At 38.2% G+C, this 12,548-nt stretch overlaps 1 protein-coding gene across 1 annotated transcript; it reads right to left on the reverse strand.

Annotated features, from left to right (window-relative positions):
- Nucleotides 1–219: 219 nt before the first annotated feature.
- On the reverse strand, nt 220–10,621 carry pip4k2ca (phosphatidylinositol-5-phosphate 4-kinase, type II, gamma a). Its single transcript, XM_034131915.1, has 10 exons — nt 10,198–10,621; nt 9,018–9,115; nt 8,712–8,808; nt 8,321–8,470; nt 5,246–5,392; nt 4,708–4,746; nt 4,483–4,596; nt 3,499–3,760; nt 2,206–2,309; nt 220–708 (listed from the first exon to the last, which is right to left on the reverse strand). Exons 1-10 carry the CDS (start codon nt 10,354–10,356, stop codon nt 628–630), a joined length of 1,251 nt encoding a protein of 416 aa, XP_033987806.1. The 5' UTR covers nt 10,357–10,621; the 3' UTR covers nt 220–627.
- Nucleotides 10,622–12,548: the final 1,927 nt, after the last annotated feature.

Raw genomic sequence — 12,548 nt, forward strand, 5'->3', positions numbered from 1 at the left:
AACATATTTGTAAAGTCTTTATGTATGTTAAAATCCATGTTCCCTTTCTAGCAGTCTTTTTAACTGGGTTTGGGGCACCTATAGGTCAGTGGAGTAGTGGGTTTCATTGGCACTGTGTACAGGGTGCACATTTGTCAAAAATTGTGACCAACTCATAGAGAAATGACTGTTTGACTGCTACTAGAGGTGAAGAACGACACAAGGAACCTTAAACATGAAAGCAGTTTCAATCTTTTCATTCAACTTTTGGCAAAAAAAGTAAATAGGCTATGATCTTAACATGTCAAACTCTTACTTTAAGTGTATATCAGGCCTGGGTACCCAGAGAGAAGTGACAAAGAAGAAAACTAAATATTTGATCTCGCACTGACGTGGTCTAACACTGATCAACAGCAGTTTATTTCCGTGTACCCTAATGCTCCAGAGTTAAACCGTTAAAGAGTGCTTAATATCTATAAGAACTGCATCTTAAATCTTAAAAATAAATATATGCATCAGAAGTAGTACATTATGTTGCTACAAATGTAAGTAGTCCCGCCTCAGATCCTCAGAAACAACGATCTGTGTGTGCGTACTATTTTGTTTTGGTCGAAGGGTAAAATAGATGGCAGCGTTCGGAGCCGAGTGTTACGCAAAGATGTTGGAGATGAAGTCGCGAAATCTTTTGGCGTACTGCTCGGGGTGGACTGTGGAGATTTCAGCGCCGGCCTGCAACAAAGAGAGGGAGGATGGAGAGAAAAGGGAAAGGTCATCAACATCATCTGTGTACAGAGTTTTTAGAATAACCCGACAGCACAAATGTATCTATTCCTACAAGCAGTATTATTCCACTGTACAGAATTTCATTTTACATTATGTTCTTGTTTATCTGATTCTACCTTGCATGCATATAGACTCCTACATGTACTTGGACACTTGCAACATTTAGCTTATTGTATTTTATCCTACATACATTTGACTTCTCCTGCACTTGCACATTGGTCTTGCAACATAATCTTGCACTATTGTATTTATACTCTGTTTCTTCTTGCCATAACTACACTGTAGCTACAATCAGTGGCGACTGGTCATTAGGGGCAGGTGGGGCACAGCCCCACCTAGTGTCAGCAGAAAGTATTACACATAATGATTACAAAAAATGCAAAGAGATGCAAAAAAAGAAATAAAAAAAAATATATAAAATATATTTTAAGGTCATGTTTAATCATCTGATTCGTCTGTACATTGCTGTTTTAGTCTGTGTTCTTCTAATTAGTGTCTACAGTGCCGTTTTGAACCATGTGGGACAAAACCTGATCATGCCCCACCCTCTCACTGTCAAAGTGAACGGTGACTGTAAAAACTACACTGCGCATGCTCAGAGTATTTTTCAATGTAATGTGTGTGGCAAAAAAAAAGACCATAGGGGCACAGAGCTGCCATCCCCACCATACGTCATCTCACATCATTCAGAGCTGATTGGCTGTAAGTACGTGTGCCGCGAAAAGTGTGGTGTGTGAAGAGGAGACGAGAGAGCTGCAGTGACGCGTCCTAAAACCAGGAAGTAAGCTGCAAAAAAGCAATGAGGTTTCTCCATAGGATTTTAGAAAATAGCTCGAAATAAGATCTGTGGGAAACGTACCTGTTAGATAAATGCACGTTTTGTTCAGCCGGATAATATCCACATGTCTACCCTACTTTTATAATTTTCGAATCATAAATCTATCGATTAGATTTATGATAGACTTTTGAAACTACAAGAAGATAAGGAGGACTTTTACAAAAAAAGTTATAGAATTTTTTGTCCAGAAGGATAGGCAAATGGACTTCATCTTCAAGTCAAGGTAAGACCGCAATTTTTTGAAAATGGGATTTTGCTAAGAGAGAACAATTCAATATTTAAATGATAAAATTACATTTTTTGGGTATCCTTTTGTTGAACTGTCTGTTTAAAATTAATCGAAGCATCAGACAAAAAAAGCTTTTGAAAATAATATTATATTTTGGTTTAGGTCAAAATATAATATTTGTAAACCTGAAGAGTCAGTGCCAGTGCCTCACCAGCCATGAACCTCACTGCACGTCACTGCAGAAGCTTATATATAGACATCTAAGTTTTTTGTGCCCCACCAGTTTTGTACATATAAAAACGCCACTGGCTACAATGCATATGACAGTAAAGCTTTGAACCTTGGACCCTTCTTCCTCCTCTCCCGTGCCACTCACCCCGTGTTTGACAGTTTTTGCTGCATGAGCGGCTTTCTTCTTGGCGTCGTACTGAGTGAGGACGTCGATCAGGCCCATGAAGTACACTTCCCTCTGAGGGGCTCCTGAGATGAAAGGCAGAGAACAATCAGGGTTTTTACATTGGCTGCATCGACAGTACAGTACAGTACTGTGACAGAAAACACTCATCCAGATGAAAGCTCCCGGGTAAGAAATGAATATCAAAGCCTATAAAAGATATATCCTTATTATTTTCCAGATGAATCTAGATGGTGAAAGTGGAGATGAAAAGACAACATGGAGACGTATAGAAACTTCAGGAGATCATTTTGGAATGACAGATTCAGGGTTTGGACACACTGCATCTATGGATTTATTTGCTGGTTGTTTTCTTAATTCATTGTTTAAACTTTATGTCTCTACAATATTTGAAAATTGTGAAAAAAAAGGCGACATCTTAAAATATACATATTCCTATAAAACTAAGAAAATAGCTCTTTAACCGGCCAACATCTAAAATATTTTCCATTTAAAGAAATGTAAAACAGAGAAAAGGCCGCAAATGATCACATTTCAGGAGCTGGAGGCAGGAGGCAGGAAAATCTCACAATAATCATTATTATATACTCTCTGACTAATATTTCTTATCTCTACAGCAGGGGTGTCAAACTCAATTTCATCGCGGGCCACATTAGCATTATGGTTGCACTCAAAGGGGCCGGTTGTAACTATATAAATATACAATATATAAATATACAATATATATATATATATATATAAAATAATGTATTATATTACATTATTGCCTCTGAATTGGATTATTACCAGATAGGGTAATAACTAACTACGTCTGAAAGCAGAAGTCCAGGGCAAATAATTGCAAGTCTCTTCAGTGTGCATGTCACAAAACGAGATGCATTGTGGGACATGTAGTTTATGGGCAACGTGCTTCTGTAAAGTGGCATGTAACCGTATAATAAACGTATTATATTCTTTGCAAGCTCTTGCAGGCCACATTAAATGAAGTCGCGGACCCCTGCTCTACAGCATGTTAACCTACATAAACATGAAAAAGAAGTTAGGACGTGCTGAACAGATTTAAAATATGGGAAAAATAAAGCACTTTTATTGGACTGGTATTGAGTTTCAGGAGATACTTTGAGAAGAAATAATAAATCAATCAAATAATGATTTAGGAAAGAGGAAATGTCTAATCAGTGCATCCTACCTAAAACATTACAATGTAATCTCAGTCTTAAATAATGGTATTGCGTGGCCTGAGCCTTTGTTCACCTGGGCAGTTCCCGATGGCGTACACGTCCACGTAGGGGTCGAACTCCCCGGGCCCCAGAGGTTTGCAGCAGGACATGTACCCAGCGATGCCCTCTGGAGAGGTGCCATACGACCCCACCGCGGCCCCCGCAAGGCCGTTCTCTGCGTCTGGATCTTCCTCGTTGGACACCTCCTCGCCCTCCTCTTCATCACGTTCAGCTCGACCCACATCGTGGATCCCGAGCAGCAGGCTGTAGTCCATGATCTTCAGCCGCGCCAGGAACTGAAGAGGGATATTTGTTAAGAAGCTTACAGAGAAAATGTATTTACTGTGAGGGAAAGACGCACGGTAAAATAGTGCTGAACTGTTAACCAGATCTAAATGAATCCACAGAAGAGTCATTCAAAAATGTTTGGATTGGTTGTCTCTAGAGGGAAAATCCCCCTAACCCAACCTACCAAAACTGAAATATCTTTAGTTTTTAACCTTTACTAAAACAAAAACAACAATTTGTAGGAACATTTGTATTTATATATCAACTTGCACTAAAGGAAAATCTGGGGATATTGAATGAAATGCCTTGTACATGCACAACCCTTTCATTTTTCACTATTATAGAAGGGCCGGCCTCCTCTGCTAGATCCTGCTGCTCTTGATGTGTGTATGTTTTCAGTTGATGTCGTTTTGATGCACTACAAAGACAAATTCCCAGTGCCCTGAGACTTCGATTTTCTAGTTTATATTCTGTGATGTTTACATTTGAGATGCGGCAACCGGTTACATTTTAGCATTTTGTCGAAGAAAATAGATACTTAAAGAATGATCAAAAAAGTAGCAGATTAATCTATCAATTTGAATGACCTAGGTGTATGTTCTGAGATTTAAATGAATCCCACACGCTGCTAAAATGGCATCACAGCCTTGGCGCGTCCCTGACGTGCTGATGGTGCCTCTGTGTGGCGGAGCGGTGCAACAACAGAGAAGTGTCTCATTGAGTCACCTACCTCCACATCTCTGTTGAGTTTCTCCATGAACTTCTCCTTCTGCTCATCGGTCACATACACCTTCTGCATGTTGTTCCTGAAGTCCATGTCCTTGAAGGTCGGGAGCTCTTTTCCCTTTAGGAATAAAAAAAAAAAAACATCTTTAGCAGGACATAAGGGACGTAAGGAGGAGACAGCTGGCCCCATTAGGATATTACAAATGAAGAATTAGGATTGCTATTTTACCCTTTCTTTGTCACTTGCTTCACGAGCCACCAGAGAGCCCTGAAAAAACAAATGTGTGAATATTGAGATTCAGGAACTGAACTAAGACTTTAGGAAAATATGTGATAGCATTTTTGAAAACGTGACAACGACATTACTTGCAAAAAGTAAACAGATACTTAAGGGTAATCAGTGGTGCTGCTTTCAGTATAGTTATCATACAACAAATTGCTTGTCTAATTATCCAAATAAATGGATATGTACGTTCTTTTATTGAGAAATAAATTGAATTTTAAAATGAAAGAAACGATTGTAACATTTTAGAGTGCATTTATATACGGATACTCTTTTAGAAAAATTCCCTGAAGTCATTCTTCTTCCGTTTATCGCACAAATGGTAAATTGAGGAGCAGTACAAAGCCACTTCTGTGCTAAAGGCAAAAGGTCTAAATTAGCTAAACATGTGCATCTCAGGACCATTTCAGAGAAAACCGTATTTATTGACTATAATGTATAACTTCATGATTTATTTGAGCAGTGCTGAGTAGTTCCTCCTCACCTTCAGGTCGTACTTCCTGTGCACCAGCAGTCTGTGGCTGAACATGTTCCTCATGACGATCAGGTACGTCTCCTCGCTGTCCACGCTCACACGGTACATCCCGAGGAACTGAGGCAGCAGCGTGCTGCCGTGACACTTCACTATGTGCTGCAGAGAGGGAACAAAGGGTTTTCGCATGGCAGCTCGAAAAGTGGAACACGTTTGTAATTTAGACATAAAAATAGCAGAAGACAGATTAACATATTAAAGGCTAAACAGCATGTAATGAGAGTTTATGGACACCATTTACTGATCATGTTAACATTTCGATTTAACTGATGATCGAATGGAAAACTTATTGCAGTAACAATGCAGTTTCAGAGCTTGTAGACTTTTTCTTTTTTTATAAGCGTGTCATATTTTGAGTCTTTAACAGTTATTATACTTCACTTTGTAATAGATTCCCATTTGTTGTACAGATGAAACTTAAACTTTTAGCCTTTTTATTTTTTGGTTGTTTTTTTTTTCTGCGAGAGAATGCCGCAAACCTGTGTTGTTAAGTGTAACATATTACAGGGTATATGCAGGAATCCTGAAGTCAAATGTAATACCTTTTAAGACCTTTTTTAAGACCCTTTCCATACATTTTAAGACCTCATCACCACTTTGAGTTCTAACCGGTTACCTTGGCGACACACTTTACCTCACATTTACTATATACAGTATTGATTGTCCTTCCTCCATATCTTCCAACCATTTGGACGCAAACTTGCATTTCCCCATAACGATGTTGTTTAACAACCGGCGTAAACGGACCTTCGCGCGCTATCAAGCAGTGAGCGTGCGATGTCCTGTTCAGATGACGTCAAATCCAACGGGATGCCATAAATAAACTACACAGAATCACACTACACACCTACGCAATGATTACATTCAGGCAGATTGTAGAATACAACCTCTTTGGACGATTTATATACTTATTGAAAACAAGCTACAAAATGTAATACCTTGGAAAACGCCGTTTAATACTTTTTAATAGCCTTAATTTTCGCTAAATTGATTCATCAACTTTTAATACGTTTTAAGACCCCACGGACCCCCTGTATTAATGTATAAGACTGCATTTTATGTTGTTTAAAAATTCTAATACAAATATTGTAAAAAATGAAGACAGATTTGCAGCTGAACGATTACCACAAGAGTCTTAAAAAGGCCTACAGTCTTCATCTTTCCATATTTAAAGGTCACTTTAAAAGCAGAGCAATTACTGAGTGTATCCAGGTTAGACTTTGAGCCGTGCTCAGTCAGTTAAAATAGACTTTCTTCACAGTGACCTCATTCAGTGTCCCATGAAACACACTGGGCAGGACGTCAAAGAATGAATCCTGGTTTCAGGGATGCAAACTCATCAGGTATGAAAAAGGTGACGAGGATCCGAACCCCCCGGAAAATTCATCCAAATAATGACTGAAAGCAAAATATTGATAAAGCCTTTAACAGCAAAGCCGTCGTGCTTGCCCTAATGCTCGAGTACAAAATGTCAATATTAGGTTATTTTGCAGCTGACAAAACAAACATTTCTAAAAAGAATAATCATTAAATCTACAGTTCTTTAACACGCAAAACATGTTCCCTAAAAACTAAATGTTGACTGGAAAAGTGACACAATAAACAAACGGTCATGATGAAAGAGGGAAACTGTGTAATGCCTCGGATAACAATGAGTTCATTCAAGTGCATTAAAAAAAACCACTCTGAAAACAGAGCTGCCATTTTTCCTCATCTTCCTCCCCGTTCTGTGTAGGCTGCGTAACCACAGGCTACACATTCCTATCAAACTCAAAGCAGCGAAAAGTTTACTAAGTGGTCCGAGTTCTGAAGTCCCCTCACGACTCGGCCAAACAAGCATGAGCACTGATACCAGACTGGGCCGCAAATGTATAATAAGCCTTTATAGAAACAAACAAAATAGAGGGGAAAGTGTGTCACCTTCCTCGTATCTCTCCTACAAACGTACTATAATATTTACATGAACATAGATGTGTTGATATGAACATTTGCATATCTTTAGTAGATCAACAACTATAGAACTGTTTGTTCCCTACGCTGCGCAGTGCTGTAACCTTGATGATGAGGGTTTTGTTTTGCCTGCGTTATCATTCAGTTTCCCCTAAGGGAGGTTTACATTTAGGGTCTTGATCAAGGGCAATTCAGCACGACAGATGTTTTCTCTTCTCAGTTTGAATATGTAGCGGTCTGCCTACTCACTGCACCACATTTGGGTCGACGTCCCTCACCATGAGGCAGAAAAATAAAACAAATCCCCCCAGGAAGTGCTAATTTTAGGAGCTCTTTGTTTTTTCATGCCTCAAAAAAGGTCCAAACAAAGGTTAAAGAGAACATTCTGTAAGTAGGACGCAGTGGGGGAAGCTTAACACACAGTTCAGTAAAGCAGACAGGATGTAAGTGATCCAGGATCTGTGTGTGATGGTATCAAGTCTGGAAACTGACAGGAATAACCTTGAATGGATGAGTAAGGGGCAAACTGAATGAACAGGTAGATGGAAGGAAGGATTCAGATTCAAGATGCAGATGCAACTGAAACTGAAATGACCCAGCTCTTTGCCAGCAGTTGGTTTTCCAGAATATAATACAATTATCCATAATAACACAATCTCCCAGTACATGAACAATTTAAGAGATTATTCAGCATTTAGAGACATTACTCCGCCCGACTTGAAAAAGCTAGCAGAGTGCTATTTGAGGGTTTCCTGTAAAAACATTAAGCTGTGGAGAGACTTGTCTCAAATACAGACGGGCATTTACAGAAGTGACTAGCTTCTTGCTGAATACGGTGTAAAGTTCCTCTTAACATTTTCCATGTTTTACCAAAACAAGATTTTGAGATAATCAAATGAATTGTACACATTGCCCTGGACCTACATTAAACTGTATATTTGTAACACTAATGTTTTACAGTAAGTCCTCAGTAAGAACTAATAAGACGGGGTATGGGAGTAAGAAAGTATTGAGCGGCACATTGACATAATGCTGGGTAGAACATAGAGAATTTTCCTTCAACGACCAAGACCTTACCTGGTGGTACTCAGACAGGATGTTGTGCATGTCTGCCACATCCTCGCTGGAGATCTGCTTGATGACCAGCGTCCGGTCGTAGGAGTTGAGGAGCAGACCCTCTCCCTGATCGTCTACACTCCTCACCGGGGGGCTGCGGGTCAACGAAACCTAGACAAGCACACAGTTAAGAGTAGAAATTAGCCTTTTAGTTTTAACTCAATTTTTAATATGTTAAAAAGTTTGTTTGTATAGGATATTTTAGACAAACAAGGCATTTTAAAGCACTTTACATAAAACATCTAAAAACGGGTGCTATAAATACATAATAAAGACAATTTAAAAACAGTTAGTAGATACATCCCTATAGGACAAAGAAGTCTCATCAGATACTGAATATTACTTGACATACCTGATAATCCAGATCCTCAATACCAAACCGCTCCCTAAGATTTCGGAAGACCTGAGGACAGTACTCTTTGAATTTGAAATGTCCTGGTAGATTTTCTCTGCAAAATGAGAAGACGTAAGAAAGTGAGAAGGGGTGGCTGAACACAAAATAACAAAAACTTTTTTATAGCAGACAGCACACAGACGTCAGGATTCTTTCATATGTTTATGTTCCTCTGCAGGTTAGCCTATAGACATTGTCAGTTACATTTTATTTTAGGTGCAAGTATTCACATTTCAACAAATTCATTATTGGCTTCTGTCTTACTTGTTAAAGAGGTGGTTGTTGACTTTGATCTTAGTGTTTGCTTTAAAGTCGTCAGGCAGCAACATGACGGGAACAGGCACCTGGTTAAGATCATTGATCTGAAAGAAAGAAGGTAACAACAATGTTAGCATTTGTTTATTTTTAAACATGATTTATGATGCTGCATTGACTGGGATTCATGACACTAAATGTTAGGCTACAAAACCATCGCCATTCATATGCCTGAGAGGGTCACTTTAAACTTGTTCAGATCTTTGAGTACTTGTACTTCAAGTAATAGGATATACATTACTGCACTGACTAGTTATACTACATTATTTCCTTCTCAAATTCAACGACAGAGTACACTAAATCTTTCAGTATGGCCATACAATGATTGTTGGTAGCTGCTACCAGAGTCCACCGTATTTCCATAACATTTTAATAGCTGTGTAGCTGTGACCCAATACACTTTTGTTGATGTTTGTTGTGTAACAACAGCTACAGTGGTGTAAAGTAACTAAGTACATTTACTCTAGAACTGTACTTGAGTATTTAAATGTTGTGTTACTTTGTACTTCTACCCCAGAACAATTCAAAGGTAACTCGTGTAATTTTACTCCACCACCCTTTATTTAATACCTTTAGTTACTTTTACAGATTTTGATTAATAATGTGAAATATAAATCAATACTTAAATCAGACTTTAGTTACATCTGGAGTAAATTCACCAGCTACCCTGCAGTATACAAAGTCATTCAAACTAGCTGCACCTTTACCAGCTTTGATAACACTTTAATGATCAATAATTATAATCAAAACATATCATACATATTATTCTGAAATGGGCCAATCTGCATAATGAGTACTTTTACTTTTGGTACTTAAAGTTTATTTAGCTGCCAATACTTTTCTACTTTTCTTGAGTAGAATTACTGGTAACAGAGAATTCCTACACTACACTTACTTAAGTACAAGAAAAGAGAACTTCTCCCATCCTGAACAGCTGTTTACAAGTCTGTCACTAGATCCTAATGAACCCACCTGTCAATAATTAGTCAAAGCATCAGATTGTTTAACCACAGATGATCTTCTAGGGTCACAGAATCTCACAGATGTTGGTAAAGTTAGCTAACTGCTAATTAAGCTAAGCTACGTTTACATGGCAGAGATATGTTAGCATTAGCTTCCAGCGACTCACCGAGTGATTGACGCCCCACATGAAGACGCTCAGGACGGGGTCGCTGGCTCGAAACACCTTCACCTTCTGCTGTACGAAATGTTTCTTTTTCGTTTTAGTCTTCGGAGCCAAGACCACCATGGGACTGGAAATAGCTCCGGAGTTACCGAGGGCAGCCATGACCGCAGACGGGCTCTTCTCGTCCGTCTTCCTGGAAGCTAAACGAGCTAACGGCTCTAGCTAACGTCTCCTCCCCGGCCACAAAACAACCAAAGGTCACCTGTCGAGCTTCGGTTCTTTTACACTGTCCTATTTTTCAAAACCTGGCGAGATGAATCATTACTTAACTTAATTAATGCGTGACTATATTATTTCCCAAATCATTGCTGCTGCTGACAGTTCACCACCGCCCTCTCGAGCCCACCCATGTTATTATCAACCACGTGGTGAGTTTGTGATTGAAAGGTGCCAAGAACCAGTAGAATCGATATAAGTGCGTCAGGTGACCTAAAGTGGGCGGTTCTGGCAAAGTTGCATGGTGCTTTCAAGTAAGAGAGGTCAGTCGGATTTATCACCCCTTTAATTCTGTTACCTCATCACTTCGTACCTAACTTCAGTTGTACTAATCTTTTAATCAAATAAAATGTGTGAAATTACAACAAACATACTCTGTTACAAGCTAAAGTAGGCTAGATAAGTAATATTGACAAACTGTAATTAAATTAAATGTATTCATTATCTAGAATGTCTAATTCTATAATCAATAAATCAGCCTATATCACACAATTATAATTAGACTAACTTTGGAGTGATTTGTACACTTTATTTGATGTTATTAGGTTGAGCTTTTTATATACTGCAGGATAGTGTATTAGTAATACGCCATAATGTGTTGATTGATTTATAGTTTGTATTAATAAAATATGAATACACAAATAAAGGTCACATATATTATTAAAGTATAATTAAACAGCAAGTTTTTTCTTCAGATGCTTATTTCAGATGTCTACCACCTGCCTAGGAAAAAAGTTAATACAAACTAATGCTTCAATAAAAAAGGAAAATAAATAGGCATATGATATGTCACTTCACTGTGAATACAAAGTTGTGTTGTATATCTGAATATTCAAAAGCATAACAGTTTTGCAAGATGAGGGCATTGTGCAGAAATGTGAATACAACATAGTCATACCAATGCTCCAATCACTGATGGACAATGATTAAGTGATAGTGATACAGACAGACAGCTTTGTTGGATCAAACCATGCATGATGGTTATGTGTGTTCAGTGTCCTACTTAGTGATCAAATGTAAGCAGTTGCATTCAACTCTCATTATGGATGCCCAAAATATATTTCTTAACCTCTAGAGGGCAGTAAGATCCTTAAAACAAAGGACAACATCATGATTTGAGGTACCTGTAGACATCTGACAGAAACAGAGCTACACACTATTTATTATAACCCTGTTTTGTTTTAAATGGGGAATGTAATTCTTGCAATGTGGTTTTCCACTTCCATAAAGTTGTTGGACTTGTGAGAGACAGATATAATACAAAAAATAGCTGTGGCAGAATTTAAGATATCCAGGGCTTTAATCCCTAATATTGGAAAAGAAGAACATTCTTTTTATTCTTTCTTATATTTATAAAAAATAAATAAAATGTTATTTACATTACATGTCACTTGTTAGACGCTTTTATCCAAAGCGACTTATACTCAATACTGTGGGCAATCCCCACAGGAGCAATTTGGGGTGAAGTGTCTTGCCCAGGGACACAACGACATGCTGACTGCAGTGGGGTTTGAACCTGTGACCCCCTGATTTGAACACCAACGCACAACCCACTGCACCACACGCCTCCATTTAAGTTAAACATTGATGATTAATTGACAATGTGACATTTAACAAATATAATATGTGTTTAAACTACAACTGACATGCATAGAGAATAGCAGAAGAACACAAAATCAGTAATATTAAAAAAAAAGGGTATTGATTTGATTTACTTTTAATATCAGAGGTGGTCCAAGTACTCAGATAATTAAATGTTTTCCTGCATACAAGAAAATAGCAAATGTACCTACTGTTATAACTGTCCACAACTAGTTAATACAAGTCAATATAAACTTGTATACCGATTAGCTTATGATTTGCAAATCTACTTTCTCAACTTATTGTCTTTGACTTTACATATCACAAAATGCTGATTGTATATATTTAATGTCATGTACCATTTTGAAATGAGCAACTAAGAGGTTAAATGAACCCCAGGTAAAGCAGTGTTTCATGTCTGTGTCATAGTTGGGTGTGTCCAGAAGTGTGCTTTGTTGCACCTGTAACCTCTTGCAACAGTTATGTCACAATTCGGC

The sequence above is a fragment of the Trematomus bernacchii genome, unplaced genomic scaffold (assembly GCF_902827165.1).
Source record: "Trematomus bernacchii unplaced genomic scaffold, fTreBer1.1, whole genome shotgun sequence".
In the NCBI taxonomy this organism is placed as follows: domain Eukaryota; kingdom Metazoa; phylum Chordata; class Actinopteri; order Perciformes; family Nototheniidae; genus Trematomus; species Trematomus bernacchii.

Coding starts and splice junctions, on each gene's coding strand:
- pip4k2ca (XM_034131915.1), bottom strand. CDS start 10,356: ATGGCTGCCCTCGGTAACTCCGGAGCTATTTCCAGTCCCATGGTGGTC. Junction 3,761..4,482: donor AACTCAACAGAGATGTGGAG/GTAGGTGACTCA, acceptor ATCCCTCTTCAG/TTCCTGGCGCGGCTGAAGAT. Junction 2,310..3,498: donor CGCCATCGGGAACTGCCCAG/GTGAACAAAGGC, acceptor CTTTCATCTCAG/GAGCCCCTCAGAGGGAAGTG.